The sequence below is a fragment of the Mesocricetus auratus genome, unplaced genomic scaffold (assembly GCF_017639785.1).
Source record: "Mesocricetus auratus isolate SY011 unplaced genomic scaffold, BCM_Maur_2.0 Super-Scaffold_100031, whole genome shotgun sequence".
Taxonomy (NCBI): Eukaryota; Metazoa; Chordata; class Mammalia; order Rodentia; family Cricetidae; genus Mesocricetus; species Mesocricetus auratus.
In genome coordinates this window covers 3,667,305-3,694,394 of record NW_024429212.1, presented here as the reverse complement: position 1 = coordinate 3,694,394, position 27,090 = coordinate 3,667,305, and the positions used below count along the sequence as shown (strand labels likewise).

The following is a 27,090-nucleotide window of genomic DNA, read 5'->3' as shown; positions in this document are numbered from 1 at the left end:
AGACCTTTCAGAAATATGTTTTCTGATGTAGCCACCCACAGGTTGGAAACTGCTGCCTTAGAGGGTCCTTCAACCTGTTGCCCCTTCCTCCAGATTTCACCCAGTCCCCTTACCTTCAGTCTGGCCTAGATTATAGTCATTGTCCATCTCCAAACACTTGTCTCTCTTTACACATTGATTTTGCATAGCCCCAGGCTAGATAAATCCGGTATGTTACATTGTTTAGTAAAATCAAAATCAACTTTGGAGAACATGACTAGTGAATTCTATAGCACTAGGAAGGGTTCTAGTCAGTACTGGTTTTACACCAGGGTAGGAAAGTATTAAACTGTGGAGGGTTTGCCTCTCAGCCCTACATGAGCTCCTTTCCAGTGCTGTGATGACCAGTAATTCTACACAGCTAATATACCTCTTATAGGCACCACCCTCAACTCCTCGATACTGAGTTTAGTCTTTGCTGCTGCTCGAAGTCACCATTATTGTTCTGAGTTCTTCCATGGTGGATTTATTTTTCTGTAAAAGCCATGTCAGGAAGTTCCCTACCCTTCATACTGACCTGCCCCTCATCCCTTTCTACCCTGAGACCCACCCCAGCATGTCTGGTTTTAGAAGCCAAGGGATAAGAAGACAAAGTCTAAATGGAGATTTACATGAGGTAGGGATACTTGCTGGTACTAGACCTGGCTATCCCCTGTGGTAAGGTTGGAAAAGACATGAATTAACAGGATGGTAAGTATCTTGGAAATATCCTTGGACAAGTGGACTTGAGCTTCTGATGATGTTAATCTGAGGAGAGAGTAAAGCCTTCTTGCTAATCATGGGCTGCCAACTGGAATCATTCATTTGGTTTCTAAAAGTTCACCAGTAATTTGAACATGTGTTTTATCTAATAATGTTGGTTCACTAGCCAATTGGGACTAAAATTACTTAAAATGTTCTAGAATATGAACAGTAAGAAGCAAAAAAAAAAAAAAAGAGAACCCAAAACCCCCTATCAATTTGTGTGTGCATGCATGTTAGACCTTAGGAAGTTAGGTCACCTCTTTGAGATCTGGGGTCTGTGCCTCAATCATTTTCCAAGGACAGTTGAATTCACGAGGTGAGTGAGACTCCTTTAGGATAAATCAAAAGTACCAAATCCACAAGACCACTGAGGATTTTTGTGGAAAAGTCTCTTCCAGAATGCTTGCAAAGCCAACCCTTTTCTGTTTAACTCTGAGTTTATAGATTACAGAAAAAAAAAAGATAGATGGACAGACAGATGACAAATCTAAACAGATGATAGATGATATTTTTAAACAGTGAATATCTTTGGGGGAATTCTCTGTAGGTATATCCTTTGTGGGTAACACATTTTCCTGGCCCAACCTCAGCAATTGAAAGTGTTGGTCATAGGCACCCAGTAGGTACCTCAAGGCCTCAGAGAGAGACAGGGATGGCAGAGAAGCATGGAGGTGGAAGATATTAACTGCTTTGCTTATTGTTCAATCTCAGACTGTTTCCAAAATATACGCAGAAAAGACATTGGCTAAAAGCATGCACAGTGACTTATTTTTTGGAATTCCCAAGATGTTTGTTGTCTTTTATCGTGCATACTTGTCATCTGGCTGGCATGCGGAGATGAATGATCTTTGCTGTGGATCTGACAGCTTCATTTTCCGAGTTTTCATTCCATGGTCTGAATTTGTCTGACATTTGGTGGAATCTAACTGAGTGGGTTTGTAGTTCATTGCTCTGCTAAAACCACCAGTCCTACAATGGAACACTCTTCTTTGCTTTCTACCTGTTCTTGTTGCGTATATATTATTGCAGTAAAATACCCTAACAAGAGGCAATGGAGGCCAAGGAGGGTATTTTGGGCTGACATTTCTACAGGTTACAGGCCATCATTTTGGGGGAAGTTAACATAGAAATTCAATGTATAATGTCCACAGTCAAGAAAGGAAAGAAAAAGCCTGGCGGTGGTGGCGCACACCTTTAATTCCAGCACTCGGGAGGCAGAGGCAGGGCTGGAACTCTGTGAGTTCGAGGCAGGGCTGAACCGACAGCCTCCAAAACAATACAGAGAAACCTTGTCTCGTAAAAACCAAAAAAAAAAAAAAAAAAGAAAGAAAGAAAAGAAACAAACAAGCAAACAAAAGTGTAGATCAAAGCTTGCTTCTGCTCTCTCTCCTCTTACATAGGCCAGGGACTGGCCTGCGAAGCTGTGCAGCCCGCCTCAACTACGAGTCAAGACAATGCCCAGTGGTCACACCCATAGGCCAACCTGATCTAGACAGTCCATTAAGGATTTGCTAGGTGATTCCAGATCGTGTTAGACTGGCAGTTAAAACAAATGAGTGCAGCACCACAGGTCTCCTACAAACAACAAAGAACCCGCAATTTCTCATTTGCTACTGGAATCACACCAGGCTGCTGGTATTAGCACTGACACATCTTTCTTCCCCCAAATTCACACATAGGAATTCCCTTTGCACATCCTGGGTGTCCTTTACCATTCCACCTAAGTTATCTGAGAGTTCTTGCTCTGAGCTTAGTAACTTGCACACAACCAGTGTTTGATTTTTGTATTGTATAGTAGACTTAGAAACCCACTTCTAGTCCAGGCTCTGGGACTAGCTCACTCCATCACCTCATGACACCTACAGAAACTGAACGTATTCTGCTTCTACAACATGAAGATCACGGTAAGTGTTTTACTCAGATGAGCTAACAGGTTATGGATGGTCAGTTCACATTTTTTTCATTTGAAAAATTATTCCTCTTAGTATGCCAGTCATGAAATCTAACAACTGCCTGTCCCATGCTTCAGTGGGGCTGTATACCATGGGCCCATTTTCACCCAGCCACCTCTGAACAGAGGGTATGCCCTGCACCTGCCATTCAGTGGAATTGATTTCAGGTCTTCTCAGGATAGTCTAACATTAGGGGCTTATTCTCTCCATGCAAAATGCAACAGAAAGATTTTTTTAAAAAGTTGCCATTGGCAAATATTTCTGATCACATTGTTTTACTGTGACCCAGATAGAATGACACATAACAAAGGAAGCTGCAAAATTTTATTATTGTCCCTGTAGAGTCTACTCTTGGTATACTGATATTTGCTTTCCTTTAATACCAACTGGCAGATACAAGTCTGCATGAATTCTGCTCTATTTTACTCATTTATAATTTATAACCCGCCTGCTTCCAAAAGTGATTTTTCAATGGCTTACTAAAAAAGATCTACATACATATTCCTGCCCAAGTAGAAATGAAAAACCAAAGAACTGAATTTATTAAAGATGTCAATCATTTTGTTTTGAAATATGTGCTTCTTATGACATCTCATTCTTATTTATTTTTATGCAACAATTAAAATATCTTACAATCTGCTTTATAAATTCTTTAAAGTAACACAGGAACAAAATCCTTAAATATTGATTGTGCTCTTTTAAAAAATTCAAACTTTGGTATGATATAACATTCTTCCTCATATAACTTACATTTTTGCTGAGAATTTTATACATGTCTACAATGATATAGGATCCTATCCAATTTCAAACCGATTCTCCTAAATGAATGGAAGCGATTTCTCACTGAATAGAAATTTCCCATTGTAGTGTAAAAAAAAGTTCTAATGTACCAGCTATCATTCTAGACGTGTGATACACTTATTTTTGTGTCCATAGTGTATATATGTATAGATGTCATATAATCTGTATGATCCCTGAACATACTGCATGCCTAGTGACTAAACCATGGAGCTCTTCAAAATCAGGTGAAAATAGATGCCATCCTCTTCTGGCAAGGTCTCTGACAGCAAAGCTCTGACGACATTATCGTGGAGAGCACTGAGGCTGTTCCCCAAATCCTTTGTCTTTGGTTTTTGTATTATCTTGAAATTGTAGAAAAACAGAAACAAGTCAGGTTTAATGGAATACCTGGACTTTCATTCAACACTATTCAGGCTACAGATATTGGGCAAGAATAATGGTGTGATGCCGTGTTCCTCCTGGGACAGTTTGACTACTTGCTGTCCTGTATGAGGGTGAGCACTGGTGGCACAGGCTTGTGAGAGCAGGTGGCTATGCCTTGGTTGCATGTGATGGTCAGCATGGGGAAAACATGCACAGAATAGCACTGGCCATGCAACCACCAAGGTTTGATTTGTTTTTCTGAGAGCAGGATCTGAGGTTGCCAGTACATATACCTATCCAAGTTAAGGTTCTGGCACTCTGAATGGTGGTCTGCCATGAGCTCCACTCTGCTGCTTTGTACTGAATTCTTTGTAGTGAATATGCGTTTATGAGGAGACATGGAGACATGAGCGCCCCAGTCCCATGCACTCTTTGTCTATCAGCTCAGCCTATGAAACTGCAGTTGCAATTTGTTAATTTTTGATGATGATGATGCCAATAATGTCCTCTGTGCTCATCACCCTTTTCCATGTATCAGTCAGGATCTATGGCATGTGGGAGCTACTCATTCATCTAGTTAGAATTGTGAATTTCACAAACATTAAATTCATTCATTATCTACAAAATGCTTTATCACAGGTTGTATGTACATGTATATCATATACAATACACATTTTTGTATTATATATATATTATGTACATTGTATATAACACATGCATTCTGTATACATCCCAGCCTTGCAATCAACAACCCTGCCAGAAATGTCCTTCTTTTAAGGCAGTACTTCTGAACCTTCCTAACACTAGGACCCTTAAATATATTTCCTCAAGTTGTGGTGAATGCCACCCCCCAAACCATAAAATCTGTGTTTTTTGCTGGGTGGGCTTAGGCAATCTGATGGATTGTCTCAGGCAACAAAAGGGTTGTTCAAAGGGGCTATGACCCACAGGTTGAGAATCACTGCTTTAAAGCTGAGAAAGAGATTTAGGGTGCTAATTTTTAGGATTGTTATTAAGGCAGGATTTGTGTACTAAGTGCATTTGTTGCTATTGGGCAATTTCTACTCAACTTCTTTCTCAGAGCCAAGGGAGGGGATGCAGAGTACACACACATATAAATTTTATATGTATATACATATATATGTATGTGTGTGTGTCTGTGTGTGTGTGTGACCCACTGATCCACACCTATGTTTCTGAGTTAAATCCAGCAAACCATGTACCCATTCCAGCATACCATGTACCCATGCCTCCAGATTTTCAGGGACGAGGCTGTGTTCTTAAAGATTGAGAAGACCCATTCTCTCACCCTCTGTGCTTTAGCGAACTCAGTTCCCAACGTCACAATTTTACTGGGTGCTTTTTTAGTTCCCCACCTTACTGCTGTCATCTGTCCTCCCTGCTTGGGCTCAAATGGTGTCAAAAAATCCACCCTGAATACATGTAGAGGAGAGGAACTGACCCAATATCAAATTTCCAAATCCATTTTACCCTTGAACAAAAGAATGAACTCAAACAGGGAGATTTTGCTACCTTCACCCTTAATTCCCCCAGCATGACATGTCTGATCAAGCACAGAGCAAGAGCCCTGCCTTTTAAGTGTGGTCAGAGACTGGGAAGCCCTAGAGAGGATGCCAAGCTTCTGACTGCCTGTGTGGAGACGTTGCTGGCCGAGGCCACTGTCTGCCTGGCTGTTGACTTTCACGGTCAGACACAGAGCCTTTACACCATGGAGTGTGTGCAGAGAGAGAAAATGAAAAGACACAGAGAGAATTGTAAATATGAGCTCAAAGTGATTTAACCAGAAAGTGTCAAGTGCAAACACAGGGTAAACCTGGGATATCCGGTCTCAAACAGAAGACAGGGGGAAAACAGACAGACCCCTGTCTAGCATGTTGGAGGATGATGGAATGAGAAGAGTTGATACTTCAGTTTTAATGACCTGACATCCACAAGTCAGGCTCTCATCAGGCGCCCAAGTCTGTCAGAGTGAGAGCCTGATCCATCACAAGGGAAGTTCCTGAGTAAAAAAAAAGTTACCCACTAGTGAGGGTCCAGACAAAGTAGAGTAGGAGTGGCCCTGAGTGTACCTCCTTCCCCTGCCCACCGCATCACCCACAACATAGAGTTGCACACAGGGCACACACTCCAGAGCTTTCTTGATTATTGTTTTTAATTAACCATGCAAGTAGATGCTTGATATTTGTGAGGTAGGCCTAAAGTACCCCAGGTTGGTGGACATATATTGGCCCATGCATCAATTGCAGGATGTCTAGCTGTCAGTGATTACTGTCTATTGTCACAAGGCTGGTTGCAGCTTGTAAATACTTTAGAAAACTGAAACTCACACTTGTGGCAAGTGTCCTCAGGATGTCCTAAAATACAGCCTCTCCTAAAAGTACAGTACATATTGTTCTGTACACAGTGGCTCACATAGTGTTATACACCTTAGTGAAATAATCTGCAATGTAATATAAAGGTGTCTTGTTGAAATGAACAGAGAGGATTCTTGTTACTCTTTATTGCTTAGAAAAACTATTACATAGAGCAAGCTTGTTCTGTGTCATGAGGGCTATTTTAATTAGATTTGCATCTTCCAGAATACTTTTTTAATTTGATAGTGTTTGAGACTTGTTTAATTAGTTTAATTTAGTGTGTGTTCATGGCTGTGTCTATGCCAGGTGCCTTCTGCACCGCATTTTTGAGGCAGGGTCTTTTGCTGAATGTGGAGCTCACTGATTCAGCCCCACTGGCTATCTATGAACTTCAAATATCCTGTTACCATCTTCCAGGCACTGGGATTGTAGACAGGCATTGCCACAGTGGCTTCTTACGTGGGTTCTAGGCTAAAAACTGGATTCAGGCCCTCATGCTTATAGGACAAGCATTGTACCAATTGGGTCACCACCCAGCCCCATATTTACTTTAGTTTAATATTCATTGTTGAAAACATTTGCAAATTTTTAATTTCCTACTAATTAATTTGAGAACAACAAACTGCATCTGGGTGCAGCAAACTGCAAACGGCCCAGTTATTTTTAGGAGAGGGATGTCCTGATGCAAGCCCAGAGACTTGCTTTGCTAAGACCCCTATTTACATTTGAGAAAAGAATATAAGCTGAGTCTCAGCTAGGACCTCAGGGATGCTTCAAGTTTAGATAACTGTGCCATCCTCCTGTCTCAAAGCAGTTGCTTCAGCCAGAACGGATTAGAAGACACTGTAATCAAACCCGCTGAGCCACCTGTCCAGCCTAGTGACAAATAATTTTATGGATATTTCTCCCAGGTTATCTTAAAAACAAAAATGAAAACAAGAACAAGACCACCGTGCCTCTGTCTAATGAGCACAGGGGACAGGACTGATTTCTTCCTTTAGTATCATTAAGTGAAGCCAGAGTGGAGATAGGAACATGGCTCCCACTGCAGGAACACACCTCCACCCTCCAGTGTGGCTACATTCCTCTAATCTGCTTCTTCCTTTCCACAGCTTACAGAAATGCTGCTGTGTCCCCTACCCAGAACACCCACAGTCTCCCAGCACATCCTGCTTAGATAAAAGGATGTCATCGAACCAAATTGAATTTGGGATTCCTCCTGCAGATTTTAAGTTGTTCTTAATGGCGGAGGATTTCTACTTCATTCACAACTCTGTCAACTATATAAATGTTTCTGTAGATGTCATGGAAAATAGGACAGTGATAAGAGACACCTGGCTAAGGAACTCAGGCTTCCTAATTGGAGAAATTTCAGACCAAACTTGTTTCATGATGGGCCATTGTGTGTAAAGTCCCCAAAGTGTAAAGAGCCATGTACAGACAGAGATGGGTGATGAAAGACAGTAAGTATTTGGTACTCTACCATCCAATATCTATGTGTCTGGCCATGCAGAAATGTTTACATTTGCTGACAGCCGCAGACACAGTCCCTCCATCATTTAGGGATATCATCAATCTTGTGGCCAGCACTGTGAAAGGCCTATCCTCCTTCTATTTTTTACTTACTCAGTAAACATTCAACAGAAAAATAATGGTTCAGTTGGACAAAAATCTCATGTGATATTTATTGTGTCACCCTAGATGATTCTATGCCTGAAATATAGGACTCAGTCTGGATGATCATGTGTAATACACAGAAGTGGGTTGGGCTACAGAGCACAGATTGGTATCAGCTTTGGGGACCATGGTAACAAGGAGGAGAAAGGTGATCCTGTCAGTGGTTTCTTGAGAGGAGAGGCCTGGATAAGGTGACTCAACCCATGTGAAACTGGAGGTGCAATGTCTGGGTGCACTGCACATGACCACAGCTCTGGGTCCGTGTCTTTGGGAGCTGGGATATGTAGGTTTGGGTTCGTGATTTGTCACCATTCTTACACAGTGCAAAGAGGCAGATCATGGGTCCCAGTGAAGCAAGATACACAGGGTCATTTCCAGGTTCCAACCATTGGGCAAGTCTCTTCTCAGCCTTGTCCCCTCTCATGTGTCTGTCAGTAGTCTCCCCTATCCATGGCCAGCCTCACAATCCCTACTGTTAATTTTGCATTGCCTAGCTCCTTCCGATGACCTCCTGCAAGGACCATCCCCCTTGACCACCTCTCTCCTGCCTGTCTCTATGATTACCCACCTGGACCTTCCCCACTGGCATAATGGGGAAAGGAGATGTGGGGCCATGGTTCCTATTCAAAAGCAGAGACACAGTGAAACACAGCCTCCACCCTACCTGAGAAGCTGCCCAGTCTTGGGGCTGACATGTCTCCTCCGTCATGAATTTCCAGGGAGTCCCAGTTCTGCTCTGTGGCGAAGCTGATCACTTGAATCTACCGAGTCACAAAGCCGGGTTACTGGGTTTTGTTTTAGTCAAAGTCATCTAATCTCATGAGCTTTTCATGACTAAGGCAAACATATATAAAAACAATGTGTCTCAGTCGGGTGGGCAATAAATGAAGAGAGCATGAAGACAGGAGGGAGTTATTTTGGAAGAGGGTGTCAAGGGTATTAGGACAGGCCGATGGGGGATGGATGTGATGACCTGTATTGTATACATGTATGAAGCTATCATAGAAATGATACAAATACTATTTTAAAAGATTATATACATATATATAAACATTCATATATACATGCATACATACATGAGCTAGTCTATGACAGAACATGGTAAAATGTCTATAAATAACATTTCCCATAGCTGTTATTCTAAAAATTGGGCTGGAGAGATGGCTCAGTGTTAAGAGCACTTACTGCTCTCCCAGAGGACCTGTTTTGTTCCCAGCGCCAATGGCAGGTGCACATAGAATTTTGCAACTCAAGCTTCTGGGGTTCCAATGCTCTCTTCTGATCAACTCAGGCAGTGGACACAATGCACCATTCTCAGTTAAAACATAATAAAATAAAGCCTTAAAATTACACAAACAAAAATTTTTACTGCAAATATGGGAAAAAATTAGAAACATTTTATAGCAACTCTCAGAAAATAGAAACAACTTTCCACCTATGACAGGAGGGTTCAAGGGAGTACAGTGGGGAGGAAGGGGACTAGAAAAAGGGACGGGGAGAGTGCAGGAGAGTGGAACAAGACTGAATGAGGGCAAAGTGTGTATGAAAAAGTCAGAATGGGATTCATTATACTGAATCCTAAGTCAAAGCAAAATGATAAATATATGTACTTACAATCTTTAACCAAATAATACAAGGGAGAAAGAAGAGTAACTTAAGAGGAAAAGAGAAAAAGAGAGATAGGAAGAAAGAGAGGAAGGAAGGAAAGAAGAAGGAAGGAAGGAAGGAAGGAAGGAAGGAAGGATGGGAAGGGATGAGGGAAGAAGGCGGCAAAGAAACTCTGGGGGACCAGCCTGACCTGACTCAGTGGTCCTTGTCTGAGGTCCTACCTGGATCCCTGAGCCCTCCGTTACTATGATCTTCCAGACGCAGTTCAAGTTGTTGCCATAGGGCTCAGGGTAGCCTGGTGACAGAATTGTCCCTCTCCTCTGAGTGAAATTGCCACTGCATGGAACTAAAAGACAGAAAAACATTAAGTAAAAGCCAAGTAAAGTTACGGGGACTTGATACCTCGTTTCCTTGGCTGTGATCAGAGAGGGAAACTTTTCCTGCTCCTTAAGTGTCACTTTTAGCCAAGGTAAAATGTAATCTCTTCTCTTTCGAATGGGCAACATCAGTGATTGATATCCACTATGTAACTGAGTTTTAAGTCTTAAGTCTACAAACAAAATTATTATTATTATTTTTGGTTTCCTAAAAGGAAACTACCTACAACAAATGTGTCTCTGGAATGAGTTTTGTTTGGAATAATTTTTCTGCTTTAATGTAAGGGTATGTGGAACTGGAGTTGTGGACATGCAACTCCCATTCATACTGATGAGTTTCAGAGCAATCCAGGGAGAAGAAGAGATGCATAAAATGTACAGAGAAATTCAAGGGAAATTAACCTTGCACTGAAAGTCCCTTTGAAAACAGGTAACAATAACAAAGCCTCTGCCATTCCCACTGCTTCTCAAATGTTCGTAGTCAGCACAAATGCATCAAAGGGCAGCATACACATAACACCACAAACCACCACCCTAATGCTTCCCCCACAGACTGACATGTTGTCTTTTCATACATTTGGAGTTGATGGTTGACTTAGTGAGCATCAATAAAGAAAACATATTTTTCACATGTAAATTTCATGTTTTAGGGAACATTGACTTTAATGTTGGTGCTTTTGGGCTATGGGCATAATCAGTTGAGCTACATAAAGATAAATGGGCAAGATCACTTTGTGATGACTGACAGCAGGGCTCTAACCCTGCCATGAGGTTCTGACCCAGCCCCCAAGTAATCATTTCATCTCATGGGTCCCACTTACCTACACAGCTTGGGATGGTGTCATTCCACTGGGCCAATGCGTTTGGCACAGACTGGCAGCGGATGGCTGTGGAACCTTGCAGCAGGTAACCCGGGTTACACTCAAATCGAACTATGGAACCTGCAGAGAACTCAGAACCAATCCTCCTCCCATATCTGGGCTCTGGGACAGAGCTGCATTGCGTGTCACTGGTGCGTGGAACAGCTGGGGGAGAAGCAGAGAAATAGCCACCGTGTCAGAGTAGAGTATATCAGGAGTGAATGCAGAGGTGGTGGGAGTAGATGCTGGGTGGACATCAATGTCTGCCGACCTCTTTGTAAGAAGTGGCACCAGGGGCATGCCTGTGTCTATATTTCCTCCCATGATGTCCGTGGGGACCACGACAGAGGTCTCATTCAGATGGGAAGATGGGATATAAGGAAAATTGGTGCCTGTGATGTCTCATTAGCATTCAAGCAGTTCAAATTAATTAAAAACTAGATGATTGTGCTGGCAATTAGAAGGCAATGACTACAACTTTCGCTCTTCCTCAGCAACATTTGAATCTGGTGGGATCAGTACTCTGTAAATGACTTGTTTAGATGTGGCCCTTCTGATAAATCATGTAATTAAAAATAGGACCTATGACGTGACCCATCATTCCAGTTCTAGATATTTATCATGAGGATCTGAATCTGAATTTAAGGTCTATTATTTGAGGTCTATTATAGCCAAGATATTTAAAAAAACTAAGTGCCCATTCTAGTTTGTTTTCTAATGTTGTGATAAAATACTCTGACAAAAAGCAACTGCGGATAAAAGGATTTATTTGGCTTATACTTCCCGATCACAGCCCATAACTGAGGGAAATCAAGGAAGTGGGAACTTGAAGCAGGAACTGTGGAGGGACACTACTTGCTGGCTTGATCCCCACTTCACTCAGACTCATGATAAGATAGCTTTCTCATACAACCCAGGACCACTAGGCTATGGATGATGCCCAGAGTAGTCTGGGCCCTCCTGCATTTTTTAATAGTCAAGATAATTCCCTCATAGTCATGCCCACAAGCCCATATGATATAGGCACTTCCTCAATTTAGACTCTCCTATTAGATGACTGTGGGCTAAGACAGTGTCTATCATATGGCTGTACAAAAATATTTGGGCTATGAATTCATATAAGAGTATCTCATTAAACTTTACAAATGAAGGAGGTCTTGGTATTCACAATGGTATGGATGCATCTGAAGGGTACTATATTGAGAGAGATGAGCTGGTCTTGGCAGGAAACAGATTGCACTATTCCACTTCCATGGAGGATCCAAGACAACTGGAGCAGAGAGCTGGACGGTGGTTGCCAGCGATTGGTAAGGAAAAGCAGGGAGTTGCTGGGCTTTTAATTGTGTGGATGTAGGAAGTTCTGTAAATCTGATATAACATGCTGGGTCTACAGCCAGCAATATTCATGCAGTTAACTTGTCAAGAAAGAATATCTCAAGTCACCATAGTGGAAAAAGGTAACACTTTATAATTACAATATAGGCCCTATGAACTAGGATTCTTCCAGAATATTCTACTTGGAGTGCAAATGGCCACCTACAGGAGGAGCTTTAGGGCCCAAGGAAAGACTCAGCTCCTAGGAGAGAGGCGTAAACTGTGCCATTCTTTGCACAACTCAGCTGTGGCAAGTCACAGATGAAGAATTTCTTTCTATCCAGTTGGGGGGGAAAGTAGGAACAAATTTATTCCATTCATCTATGCATTATAGTGTTTTCTTTTAATGGGGGGTGAGTACCAGGAGAGGGCCATGATTTATGGCTGGTAGCTCAGATAACACTAAGGAAATCAGTTAACATGATCTCTGTAAGCAAGGAGACCCTGAAGGAAAGGGAAGTTCCACCCTGCAGCTAGGGATTCAACCAGTCACATAGACTAAGAAAAACCCACTGATACTGTGTTTTTATGTGTGGGTAGGTGGGTGGGTGGGGTGGGGGAAGTGATCAGATTCTGAGACTGGACACAGGAGAAGTGAAAATCCAGAGGCCCACTTTGTTTCTAAACATCTGCCCTGAGGGACAAGGTCAGCTCTCCCTGACAGGGAGGGCTGGTGGAAATGTTATTCATGTAAGTCTGCCACTCAGTACAGAGAGAGGGATAGTTATTAAAGCTCTCATTAAATGCTGTCACTGTGTGCTTTGGAAATGAAGAAGGTAGAAGGGCAGGGGTAGACTAAGCAGCAATAAATGACCTGAAGTAGAACATTCTAGTGGAATGGACAACCACCACAATGAAGAATAGCCTTAGAGTAAGTGGCTTGATGCTGAGGGGCAGGGTACTTCTTTTCCTATTGTCCAACAGCTATGTCCTCGACAGCTGTGTGTTTACGATGTCACAGACAGCATAGAGAGCACCATGGGAGCCACAGGAAAGTCAAGGACTCCATCTAATGAGTGGTGGGAGGGGGGCTCTTCCCTACACTGGTGTTTCTTCCATTCTGATCCTCCCATCTCATACAAGAAAATGAAGACACGCAAGGATGTAGTGATCCTGAGAGAACCACTCCTAAAGCAGTCGCACTGACTCAGTTCTACACAGCCAACTCTCATCACCTGCCATCCTGGCTCTCCCGTCTGCTGAGGTTTCCCTGGGATCCCACAGTATGAGGATTTCCTTGTCATGGGAAGTAAACGCCTAGGTATCTGAGATGCTGAGTGTCTTCTGGACCTTGGGTGGTGGAGGTGGTAAAGTACTCTATAGATGCAAATTTTCAAGGCAACTACATAAATGAGCAGCACTGCTTACATATGTGATTATGAAAGACTCTCATAGAGTTGGAAATGTGGAAAACAAAGGGAAGACAGAAAAAGCATGAGACAGGGACAGTGCTCAATGGATCATGGCAACAGCTAAAGGGCAGGATTCTCCTGTGAAACCCTCCTCCCTGTCAGCACCTCCTGCTCCTGCTCATCCAGGCCTCACAGGCAGAATGTGGGGGTTCTTTCCTCTCACCTCTCTTCTTTCTCTCTTAGATGATATTTGTACCATCATGAAACAAATTTCAAAGTAGCCAAGAGAGAAAAGTGAGGGCAAGATAGGGTCAATTGGAAGGCAGGCAAGGGACACAGAAATAGCTGGCACCACTTGACGGTATTAAGTTAGAGACTGAATGCTCCTCTATGGGGTCGTTCAGAGCCAAGAGTGACAGTCGCTTGGATGTGTGCATACAAACTATCTGGGGAAAGCAAAAACAAAACAACAGAACAAAAAACTCATGGGGAATTAGTAGGAGAGCATAAGATATCCATCAACCAGCCTTTGCCATCAGCAGTCAAAGGGACATGTGTGTAGCCTCCCATAGCATCTGGTTATAGAAATCGAGCAACACAAAGAAAAAATTGCAGGGCATGTGGTGAAGCTTCTTATTTCACTTAGTGACCAAGGAACATTCTTTCTTTGCTGGGAGTTGAGGACTCTGGCCTGACAAGCTGGTTCCGGTTAGAGAATTAGTAAATACCAGTGAATTACATACAATTTTACCATGAATGTTCGTGGTAAAAACACAACAGCAAGCCACTACATTTCATAAGCTCTTGATGCAAAATGTGACCTCCTTTTGAAATGCAAAGTCAATTATGCTTTAAGCTGATCAGAGAAGCCAGGAAAGGAACAACAGTGTGTGGTTTCTGGGCTTCATACTACGAGACTCTTGGTTTCCACTCTACCCACCCAAGCTCAGGAGACCCATACTCCTACTTCTACATCTGATTATTTTTCTGCAGCCTTTCGCTTGCTTTTCAATGAACTGTGTTAAAATTTGTAAAGGGTTTAAGATCTGATAGTAAGTTGGCTAAGGCAGGGCACTGTCCAGATGAGGCTGGGATAGAATGTTGTCCAGGCATGGCTGGAGTCAGCATGCTGTCAAGAGGAAGAACATTGTTTTTTTCCTGTGTGGTTCCAAAAGGCTCTGTGTTGTTTTAGCTGTGACTTGAGCCTAGAGAAAGTCACTTGAGGTTAGTTGGTGACCCAGAGCCATGACTCAAAGAGTCAACTGCCATTTTACAGTTGAGTGCTGAGGAGAGCCTGAGAAACACGACTTCTTCTCTCATAAAAGTAGACAGCAGATTCTGCCAGCTTGCTGACCTTAGTGACAGTGGTTATCTGGAGGTGGCTGAAAGAGGCCTCAAACTGCATATTGAAATGGCCATGCGTGAATGGAAGACAATATAAAAAATTATACTGGGGACTAGAGACACGGCTCATCAGTTAAGAGCAATGACTACTTTTTCAGAGGATATGGGTTTGATTTCCGGCACCCGTGTACTGTCTGTAACTCCAGTCTCAGGAGATCCAATGTCCTTTTCTGGCTGTTAAGGGAACTGCACATTGTGGTGCACAGACATGCAAGAATTCAAAACCCCCATACACATAAAATAAAAATAAAGGTTCAAAATAACAAAACAAACAAACAAAAACCAAACAGTATACTGGTGAGCATCTCAGCCAACAACTTTAACTTGTACGTGATCAGTCACATGCAGCAGACAGCAGGTAAATGAGGAGAGGTACAGGTGGCATTCCCTTCCATGCTACAGATAAGTCCTTTTTTAAAATTTCATTTCTGTTGCTGTGATAAGAACATCTTGACCAAAAACAACATGGGGGAGGAAAGGCTGTGTTGAGGTTATAATTCCTGGTTACTGAAGGGAAGCAACGGAGGGAAGCGTGTGAGACAGCTAGTCACACCACACCCACAGTCAAGAGCGTCAAGAGCAGAGAGACATGAATGCACCCATGCTGCACGTTTGCCCGCCTGCCTGCTTGCTAGCTTTCTTCACTTCTACATACTTCAGGACCCTCTGCCTCGGGACTAGCTGCCTCCAGTGGGCTGACAATTAAAGCATTAATTAGCCGTCAAGACAATCCCCCATAGACATGCCTCCACAGATGAGCCTACAGTAATTCCCCATTGAGATGCTCTTCCCAGCTGATTCTAGGCTTCATACATTGAAAGCACAATCAACCATCACTGTCTGCATTTTCCAGAAGTTTGGAAGATGATGACATGTTTATTCTTATTGTCTCTGCATTCTGCACCAAGAAGCGGTCACTACAGGCTGGGAAGGGAGGGAGTTAGCCAGGAGAGCTTTTCACACCTGAGTCCCAGGAACACGTTTGCTCTCTATCTTGCTGCATATAGCTTTTGCTGGCATCCCAGACATTCTTCGTAACAGCCTGTCGACCTGCTAACAGGGGTCAAGCATCCTGTAACCTCAGGCCACAAAGTCACTGAGCAATCTAAAGCTTTAATAACTTGGGGATGAGTGAAGCTGTCGAGCTGTCACTGGCGCAGGAAAGGGCAACTCAGAACATCTGGATACAATAGAGTTCAAATAATGTCCAGCTTCGATATAACTATCTTTTCTTGATTGAACTCCACCTCTGGGTTGAAGATTTTCTTGCCTTTGAGTAGTTTATAAACTGGGCTCACAAGCCTCTCTTTCTTTACCTCCCAAGGATTTAGCTTTGATAAAAGACTCAATTTTGCATAAACTTACTAGTGGAGATCAGGGAAAGATGGAGTATTGGGTTTTATAAGACATTGGATATGTTAGATTTATTGTTATACAAGGGAAACAATTCCTTCTGTAAATGTTTACTCTCTAGTTTCCTGTACTTTTACATATTGTTAATGCTGATACACGACTTTATATAAACAAACAAATTTTTAGGCCTGGGAGAAAACTCAGTCAGTAAAGTTTTTGCCATGCAAGCATGAGGAACTGAACTCAGAGCTCAGTAAATTAAAATGCAGGGTTTGGAGGTTGTACCTGTAATCCCAGGGCTAGGTTTGTGGGGGGAGGTGGATTCCTTGCCTTGAGCTTGCTGTATAGTTGGTCTGAATAAGTTGGGGAGGTTTAGGTACAGAGTCAGACCATATTTTACAAAATAAGGAGAAAGACTGAGGAAGACATCTACATCAATCTTTTGCCTCCACACATATGTACACACATGCACTCACATAAACACATAAAAACACAAACACACACTCCACCACACAGACACACATCCACAATAATGATTTAGCTCTTTTCCAAAACATGCCACTTGAGTGTAAACTCAAGAGTGACACAGGCCTTCGGTCATTATCTCATATTGAGACAATAAAATACCGAGAAAACACAGGTGAAAAGGCAAACGTGTGTATTGTAACTTTTTCCCCTTTTCTAATATACTTGATGTTCACAATATCTCCAATCCATGCTGGCTGAAGCAACTGCTTTGAGACAGAAGGATAAAACAGTTATTTAAACTTGAAATATCCCTAAGGTTGTAGCTTAGACTCAGTGGTCTAACCTGAGTCTAAGAAACCCCATGTAAAGAATCCTAGTGTCAGCAACTTGAATTTATTTCCTAGTGTCAATGAGATTTTTTTTTCAGGAGGAAAAAACACTTTAAACAATTAGTCTGATTTTGTCACAGAGGAAATGTGAATTCTGGATTGTGTATCTTCTTTGACAAAGCGATTCCTTATCTGAAGAAACTTTTAGTAAACTTGCCTAAATTAGTTACTCTCTAGCAAAGTTAATTAAAAATATACTGGTCATTAACATTTAACAAAAATTACAGCTTAGAAACAACGTAACTACTTTTAATTCCCTAATATCCTTGTTGAAACAACTGCTACATAAGTGTTTGGAAATAGTCCTCCCGTGTGCTGTCAACATCATTGAAACCCTCTGCCCAGGATGGTTTACATGATTTTGATAATGAAAGCCGAAGCTTTTTATAGTAAAGTGTTTTGAGTAGTACATCATTGCTGCTCTGTGAGGCTTTGAGAATTGAAACACACACACACGGTATGACTTTTATTCTCTGTGGTTTTTGGAAAAGTATAATTGTTTAGCAATAATTGGAGAATTCCATAGCAAGGGAAATGACCACTCAGATATGCAATTTCCCCCTATAATTGTGAGGAAATCATTTGAGCGGAGACAGTGCTCTTCAGGCTGGATGAAACTAGCTGGAGAAAAATTGAGAATTGATTTGGTTGTTATGAGGAGGTTGTTATGAGGGCTGCTCACCCTGGGAACTCACAATCCTCCTGCCTCAGTTGCAGGTGTCAGCATGTGATGTGAGTGTCACCGGGGCTGGAGGGAGGATGCTTTCAGGTTTGGACTGGGTGGAGGCCAGGAGCAGCTCCCTGCTGTACTGTGGGCAGTTTGGGCTTCTGCTCTTTATCCCTACCTTCATCTTTGTGTACTGAACATTCAAGGTCAGTGAGAGTGCGATACCTTTCCCATTTTGGAGGACTTTTAAACAATCTCAATTTAAATAAGGCCCAAATTAAACAAACTAAAACAAATATAAAGGCATGGAACACAGTAGTTAATTTTACAGAGTGCTGTTCAACTAGAGGACCGGGCATGGAAGTGCCATTCTGAGTCTGGCTTTGTTAGATTATAATTCCAGTTCCTTTTCACAACAAATATTCTTATTTTAAATACATGTTTAACCATTTTTCAATATGTAGAACTAAACTGTCATGAAATGATTTGCATAATTAGATAAAATACTGTATTTTATGACATTTCATAAGATCTTAAGAGCCATACTTAGGTAGTTTAATCAATAATTGCACTGTTTTGTTTTTATAATGATAGAAAATGAGATAGTATGCCTTTGAAGTACAAGTACAATTTAATGTGCCCAAATGAAAGCTAATTAGTCTTATTAACTGATTTTTATCTCACATATATAAATGTCCTCGACTGTTCGAATGTCACAAGAATAACATTTGTTGATTTTTTTCTCAGTGTTTGAAGTCCAGGGAGCCCCCTTCACCTTGGCACACAATTCAGTACACAGGGAGTCCTCACCTTGGCACATAAAGTGCAGAACACAGGGAGATCCCTCACCTTGGCACACAAAGTGCATTGCACCGGGAGCCCCCTCACCTTGGTAGACAAAGTGGAAACCCCTTGCAGATGCCCCACTCTTGGCACTGAATCGAAGCAGGATCTGATTGGATGTAGCCAGTGGCAGTGTTTCACCTGGAAATTCAAATAGAGACAAGGATATTGGACTGTTGGTCACACTGAGCTGTGTTGATGGTCCACAGTAAATGCCTTAAATTAGATAGAGCAAAACTTGATTTAGGGGCTTGAGACCCAAGCACCTTGCATTTATGGGCATCTTTAAAGTCAGTTCTTGCTTTGTAGAGTCTAATAAACTGGGCTGCCATCAGGATGGAAGGCTATCTGTGAAGGACAGGGAGCAGGCCCTGTGGCTGACCACACAGGGGTTTAAGGACTGACAGTCATGTAAAGGGCTGAATTTATAGGGAGAAAATGGTTTATCCCAACAGCAGTTTAAGAAACATTACAGGATTCATGAAAGACTTCAGAAATAAGTGTTTAAACATTAAAGCAGACAGCAGATACAGCAGCCTTGGGAAGTGTCTCCCAAGTGCCAAGTGTGTATAAGGATCCCAAGTCACTCCCCCCCCCCCGCCCCATCACCAAGATACTGGAGGAGAATCTGTCACTGTGTGTGAGGAGTTACTCATCAGTCACTGAGGCATTTGTAGGCATGATATGATATGGTCTTGCTAGAAAGCCACAAATCTGAGTCATGGAGATTTTGGCAACTCAGGAAATAGAGAGAAACTACAAGCAAACAAACTTTAACTTTGATGGATTAAGATCCATGTAGCATTTTGAGGTAAAATAAAAGTTTGCCTAATTCACATAAAAAATGCTGAAAAATAAATGACTGAAAATATCAATAAGGGTTTATCCACAGATGAGGGCTGGTAACTGCCGAGCTGGCCCAGCAGGATACGTGTGTCTGAGAACCTGTGGGGACTGGTGTGAGGTCCAAAAAGAACCGTGAAATCCATGGATGTTTACTGCATGTATAATACATGTGTTTGGAATTAACCATGAAAAAATGATAGATTTACCCTGAGGAAGGGGAAAAAGACATATAGAGTAGAAAACAAAATTCATCATTTTCCTTCCCTTTTCTGAAAAATACCACTTTTGAGATGAATGAAATTTTCTTCACAATTTTAGTAAGTAAAAAGCTAAAGACTTCTGAAGCCTACAGACCTATAAATTCAAAGGTGATTAAATTTCTTATTCATCATAATGGGGTGGGGGCTAGAGCTGTGTAGTAATACTCAGTGCAAAATAGTGTGAGAGTTTTACCTGAATGGGACCCAGAGAGAGAGCTGAGAAGTCTGGCTTGTGGGTGGGTACCATCAAATAACTCAGCCAAGTCGTTCAGTGCAGTCTGGAAGTAGGCAAACTGTCCAAACACCACTAGAAAAAGAAGGGAGGGTGGAACATAGTCTTATTAATAGCAAAAGAAAGCTTTTTCAAGAACAATCCCCTAGAAAACTATTATTTCAGGAGTCATAAAAATAAGCACAAATGGGGACTGGAGAGACGGCTCAGTGGCTAAGGATATGTGTTCTTGTAGAGGACAGGGGTTTGATTCCCAGCACCCACACAGTGTCTCAACTCTAGTTTCAGGGAATCTTACGCCCTCTTTCTGGCCTCTGTAGGCATTGCACACATGTGGTACACAGTCCTATCTGTAGGCATCCACTTGTACACATAAAATAAAATAAATTTTAGCAAAGCAAAAACAAATGCATTTTCTGTGCTTTCTTAGTTTTGGGTGATTAATACAGTTTTATTTCACTTCTTATTCTTTTGATACAGAAGAGGAATTATTATTTTATGAATAATTTGAATATTGAGCCAGCATATTCTTAATAAATACAACATTAAGATAATATAAAATATTTATGAAAGCATACTGATTTTTTAATATTTATTAGATACATCTGGTTCTATGAAAAATTAGCTAGGTAGGGAGCAAGTTCTATAACACTTTGATAAGAAATTAGAAATGTATTAGAATCTCTCATTCAGGGAGCCCATTCCAAATGGAGGGATGCTTTCTCAGTCTGGACACATGGGGGAGGGCCTAGACCCTGCCCTGGATGATATGACTGACTTTGGAGATCTCCCATGGAGGATCTCACCTTCCCTGGGTAGTGGAGAGGGTTGGGGTGGGGGTTGGGAGGTTGGTGGGGGGCAGGTGCGGGTGAGGGAGCTGGGATTGACAAGCAAAGCAAGCTTGTTTCTAATTTAAATTAAAAAAGGAATCCCTTGTTCACATTAGCACACTGATAAAGGAATAAGCATCAGATTCACAACCCTGTTTCATGGATTTATTTGAGTTATTCTATACATTTTCCTTTAAACTTTAGAATATGAAACTCACAGGATATCCCATCTTCAAGTAAAACACAGCAACACAGGTTTACAATTAAAATTAAATCAGTGTTTGTATATTAAAATTGATTAAATAAAAGAGCGTCACAATATTTTGAAAAACCAGTGATTGATTTAATATTGACATACAAGCCCAAACAAATTATCCTTTATTTGTGTATGTGCAAGGTTTAAACAAAGGTCCTTCTAAGTAATAATGAATAAGAGACTGAGAAATATGCTAGTTTTTGTTGTTGTTGTTGCTTTTGTGTTTTTGAGATAGGGTTTCTCCATAGCTTTGGCTGTCCTGGAACTGACTCTGTAGATCAGGCTGGCCTGAACAGATATCCACCTGACTCTTCCTGGGATTAAAGGCGTGTGCCACCACTGCCAGGTAAAATATGTAGTTTTAAGGGTAAAAATTAGGTAGACAAAAGTTTATGTGTTGGTAAGATAATAATGGAGCAGTCTACTATGAGGGTGTGTTTGTAGACACAGACACACTTGGTATTGTACAGATGGCACACCTCACACAGACTTGCGTACACACACACACACACACACACACACACACACACACACACACACACACACACACTGAAGCTTGCATTTTGAGATTTTTAACTTCCAAAGAGCAGCACCAAGCAGGCTTGTGGGCTAATGAGGGTCTCTCAGTCAATGAGGCTCACAAAGGAATTTGTGGTTCAAACTCACCCCTGTACACTCCCCACCACCCCATCATGTCCCCATAAACTGACTCCTGTTATGTTAAAACCGAAAGTTCAAGCTTCCTGCTTAAGAAGACACTGAGTCACACACGTGTGATTCCTATTTTCCACCATTAATACATTAGTAACATGAACTATATGGGTGGAAACTACTAGAACAATTAAGAACTCATTCACACAGCTTTTAGCTGTTGCCCTCAACACGGAAGCAGGATCTGTAGCAAGCACAGAGGCAGAGCCTGTGATATCCATGGAATTGGGGCAATTCAGTCATGTAGGGGAGGCCATGGCATCTTCCCTGACCAGCATTCCTAAGTCATGACCCCTTTGAGCATATGGACCCAAGTCATCCGTTGAAAGAAGAAAGCCACAGACAGAGCTGTCAACCTCGGCCAGGTGTGCTGCAAACTCTGCTCAGTGGTGTTCCGGGAGAAGATCCACAGTGTTTAAACAGCAGGTGTAAACTCTGTGTCTGTGTGGAAAGTGGGATATAAGGAAATTCTCCCAGCATACGTAAGTGCAGCACGGAGAAGATGACTGTGCAGTTGGTCGTCTGGAGGTGGGGAGCAGCTGTGAAGGTCCAGGGCAGCTGCAGCTTCAGGGTCTGAGCTGAACACATGAACTTCACTTAGCAGGGAAACAGAGGTGGAAGGAGCATTCAGCCAGGATCAGACAGGTTATATGGAGGGAGCTCCAGGCTACTTTCAGATACAAGGACAGAAACTCGGGATCTACAAAGACCTATTTTTTTCTTTTAAGATTTATTTGTATTTTTTGAATATATATCTGGGTGGGTATATGCAAGTGAGTGATGGTACTTGTGGATGCCACAGGTGTACGATCACCTCAAACTGGAGTGGGCTCCAGTATATACAGAAACACAGGCACTCATATGTTAAAATAACAGAAAATCCTTTGTCTCAAGTACTTTCTCTCATTTAAATTTATATGCTCCATTTCTGAGTATATGACTATTGATTTAAGGAATGGCTTATGGATTGATTCCCCCTGGTGCCTCCCCCCTGCCACTTTGGCTGGCCATTGAGGAAAATGGATATATCATATAAGACTGTAAAAGCTATTGTCTGGCTATCAACAATCCTGGTCAGGAGCCAGAGTGGACATTGCAAAAAATGTATTGTGAGTTCAAGGCAACCAGGACCCTCTGCCTGTATAACTCAAACTCTCAAGGATGACGCCTCTACCAGCCAGCTGTGCAGAGGTGTGCCTCAGGCTCTTGACCTGCCTGTGCCTCTGCTTCCTATCCGCCATTTACAAACAACTGACTGCTAAGCCATTCCTGGGCACAGCATGGGATGGGACCACATGGATGGTTGAGATATAACTGCCTCCTAGAGAGAAGCACGAAGACTTGAGACCCCACCGTGCGGGGTGGGCTTAGGAAATCTGTTACTTTTAGTGAACAACATTTCTTTTGCATCGTTTTGTCCCGATTTTACCAAACAACAAATCAGTTAGCTCTGACATGTGTGGCAATGAATTAAAAACAGTAGCAATTTCTTACCGAATTCCTTGGGCACTGTGATGGAATAGATGCATATCTGACCAGCTGTGTAGTTATGAGGGTAGTTCGGTGACAAAACAACCCCCTCCGATCCCATGTACTGGCCTCCACACGGTGCTGCAAACAAAGCCAGCCAAGAAAGGTGAGCTGTGTATGGAAGGGTGCTGCTGCAGGTGACAGGTGAGCCCAGTAGACACACGCAACCTGCTCATCTCACAACCAAAGCAAGCGTGCTTGTCAGCAGCCAGCCCTGCACTGTCAGCAAGGGGCATACCAAGCAAGAGCCACACCAGGGATACAAGCTTTCGACTCAAATAAAGACTGGTGTTCTCATCGAGACCTGTCTGAGGAATGTTCAAATAATAATGAAAATAGCTGTACTACTACTACTAAAAATAGCAATAGGAAACTGGATAAAAGACAGGCTCCCAGAGTCCTCTAGTTGGTATCAGTCATCAGTCGTTTCTAAAAGATATGAAGGTCCTGTCAGTGTTTAATACATGAAGAAGTGACCTCACCTTTCATAAGTTTTGTTTTTATTTTGTCTTTCATTGGGTACCCTTTTGTGGCTGCTTTATACGAGTTAAAGATAAGATTAAAGGATCATGGCCGAAGGTGAGGGAAGAGATAAGGCAGAGAGAGAAAGTAAACCTATCCTTGGGATTTTTGTGCATGTATTACATATGTATTTGTGTGTATATGAATGTGTATGTAATGTTCATGCATTATATATGTGTATGTGCATGTATGTGTATGTACATGCATGAGTATATGTGAGTAAATGTTTGCATAAGTGCATTTATGTATATGCTGCATGTAAACATACATGTGTATATATGTGCATTTGTATATATACGCATGTATGTGTCTGCATAAATGTGTACACATGTGTGTATGTGTGTATATATGCATTCCTGTGCATATATATGTGCATATATATATGCATGTGTGTGTATATGTAATGGGGTTGAGTGTATATACAAGTGTGTATATGTCTATATAGACATGTATGTGTGTGTGAATGTGTATTTATATGCATTTGTGTGTATTCATGTGTGCATATGTGTGTATATGCTTGTGGGTATGTGTATACTGTGAGGTTATATGGACCTTTTCCTCCTCCTGATAATCTTACTAACTTTGCTGTTCCTTTTCTGTGGTCAAAACTCTAAGCATCAAGATGCTGGCATCCGACTGAGGTCCTGTCACTTGTTCAGGCTGTGAGTTAAGTCACCAACACTGGCATCTTGTATGTGATATCAGGAGGGGCTGGTCCCTGCTCTTCCTTTCATCTGTGTAGCTGAGACCAAGGCACCAGGATTGAGCTCTGGCCCTTTCTGCTGTTCTGTACCATTTGATGGCTCTTTGTCCTAGGGGTACCACCACTGACTTAATCCAAAACTACTTCTAGGAGGTGAGAAAGTTCAGTTTCTTCCTAAGGTCCTTTCTTCTTTTGACTTAAATCCAAAACTGCTTCCAGGAGGTGAGAAAGTTCAGTTTCTTTCTAAGGTCCTTTCTTTTTTGTTATAAATATTGGCTCATAGTTAAATGTGTAAGTTAATGAGTTTCACCAAATGCACACACCATACTTGCTACTTTGATTGGAATCCCCGCCTCTCTCTTTCACCCTCCTTCCTTCCTTCTGGCCTCCTTCCCATTCAATACATTTTTACAGTTCATTTATTCTTGATATGGCAATTTTCAAGTGGTTTAAAAAAAGAAATTAAACATAGCATGTTTAATCTGTTAAGTGTTAATTAGCACACTGGTAAGTCCTAATGGACAAACAGGACATTTTCCATGATTAATAAACTCTTCAGAACGTGGTCATGCAAATGGGACGGCACTTGTTCTTGGTTTGTTGAGAGTTAATTGGGAGACTTCCCCCAGTCCTGCACTGCATGACTGTCAGGCTCACAAATCTCATAGCCTCAGCCCATTCAAGGGCAACCAGGAAAGGCTTAACTAACTTAAACAAGCCACATTGTTAGTTCTGATATTTTGTTTCATAGTAGTTTTATTGTCCCAAATTATCTACCATGACTATTTTGCTGGCCAATTAACACAAGCCAGGCTCATTTGGGAAAAGGAATCTTCAACGGAGTAAAACAGATAACAAACACCTCCATCAGACTGGTCTGTGGGAAAGCCTGTGGTGCATTTGCTTGATTGATGGTTGATGTGGGAGGGTCCACGTCATTGTGGGTGGTGCTATCTCTGGGAACATGATCCTGATTGGCTAACAGAACAGGATGAGCAGACCATGGGAAGGAAGCTGGTGTGTAGAGTTCCTTCACAGCTTTTGCTTCAGCTGTGCTCTCAGGTTCCCACCCTGACTTCCCTCAAAGATGGGAGTGTGACCTGAGAGTTTTAAGGGGGAAATTAACCCTTTACCTGCAAGTTGCTTTTGATCCGGGTGTGATAGTACAAAAAAGAGAAACCCTAACCAAGACAAGTATTTTATAGTCTGTAATGGGAAATGCCAATTCTCCTTTCAGATGGAGGATATTTGTGTACTCATATTCCCAGAGTAGAAGTTTCCAGTGAGATACTGTGACTCTGGCCATCAGTGTAGACAGACAACTGTTGTTTCCACCTTGGCTATGTCAATTCAACTTGGCTATTTTAGAAAAAAAAGTCACACTTTCTCAAAAAGCTTATGAGCCACCTGTCTAAAATTAAGTATAAAGGATGGAAACACATTTTATTTTAGCTCAGTCATATGAAATCCAAGAAACTCTTTTTGCTAACTACCCCATTCCTATTTATCATCTAACTATGTCACCTATCTACCAATCTGTCTGTCTATCCACCCCCACCCACCCCCTACCCACCCACCCATCTATCTAATCTGTCTGTCTGTCTTTCTACCATCTACCTACCATCTATCTTATATGTCATCTATATTCATCTTTTTTTTTTTTTTTGGTTTTTCGAGACAAGGTTTCTCTGTGGCTTTGGAGGCTGTCCTGGAACTCGCTCTGTAGACCAGGCTGGCCTCGAACTCACAGAGATCCGCCTGCCTCTGCCTCCCGAGTGCTGGGATTAAAGGCGTGCACCACCAATGCCTGGCTTATATTCATCTCTTTGTTTTGAACTTTCTGGAGAATGTTACCATGTACCTCATGTGGATTAGGTGGAAAAGAGAACAAAACAGACACAAAAGTTTCAAATCATATGAATAAAATAAAGACATTGCCTTGTTCATTTACAATGGGAACAGCTAAGTGACTAAGGACTGTCCTAGGGACTTAGCAGTAACTACGGCTGTGGAATATAGACCTGGACTGTGAGATTGTATTTAAAGTAAAATATTTCCCAGAAGGAAGGAGTGAAGTTGAATCAGACATACCTTGGCAGGCAGGCAGTGCCCGGTCCCAAGAGGGCTTCCCATCAGGTCCCGTCACACACTCAATGGATGACGGATCCACAATCTTGTAGCCAGAATCACACTGATAGGTAACTGTGGACCCCAGCTTGAAGTCGGTTCCAATCTTTGTCCCATTCATGATGTTCCCAGGGTCGAAGCAAGCTTCCCGGGGCTTCTCTGAAGAGGAAAGAGCATGCATGCCATGATTGTGTCTGTGAGTAGTCGTTCCCCTTGTCTCCTTGCTTACTTCAATCAAGATCCATCAGTGTCCAGCATGGGAAAAGGGGCTTAGAAACATTCACGCATCAGCTAATGACAATGTTAGCTTATGAGTTCGCAGCAGGGAATTCCTTTACAATAAATAAATGATATTTACTCTCTTAAAAATGACATTTTTATCACAGAGTGATATAATATTATTTTCATGAAAGGAAAGGCAGGGTGT

At 41.9% G+C, this 27,090-nt stretch overlaps 1 protein-coding gene across 1 annotated transcript in view; it reads right to left on the bottom strand.

Annotated features, from left to right (window-relative positions):
• Csmd1 (CUB and Sushi multiple domains 1) overlaps window positions 1-27,090 on the bottom strand; it is a 1,489,308-nt gene that overhangs the window by 141,784 nt on the left and 1,320,434 nt on the right. Inside the window, exons 30-36 of the mRNA XM_005082604.4 lie at window positions 26,628-26,822; window positions 23,276-23,392; window positions 19,946-20,059; window positions 18,692-18,787; window positions 10,758-10,961; window positions 9,781-9,905; window positions 8,616-8,712 (exon numbers count right to left, since the gene is read on the bottom strand). Coding sequence (XP_005082661.1) covers window positions 8,616-8,712; window positions 9,781-9,905; window positions 10,758-10,961; window positions 18,692-18,787; window positions 19,946-20,059; window positions 23,276-23,392; window positions 26,628-26,822 — 948 coding nt within the window. The remainder of the gene's footprint in view (window positions 1-8,615; window positions 8,713-9,780; window positions 9,906-10,757; window positions 10,962-18,691; window positions 18,788-19,945; window positions 20,060-23,275; window positions 23,393-26,627; window positions 26,823-27,090) is intronic.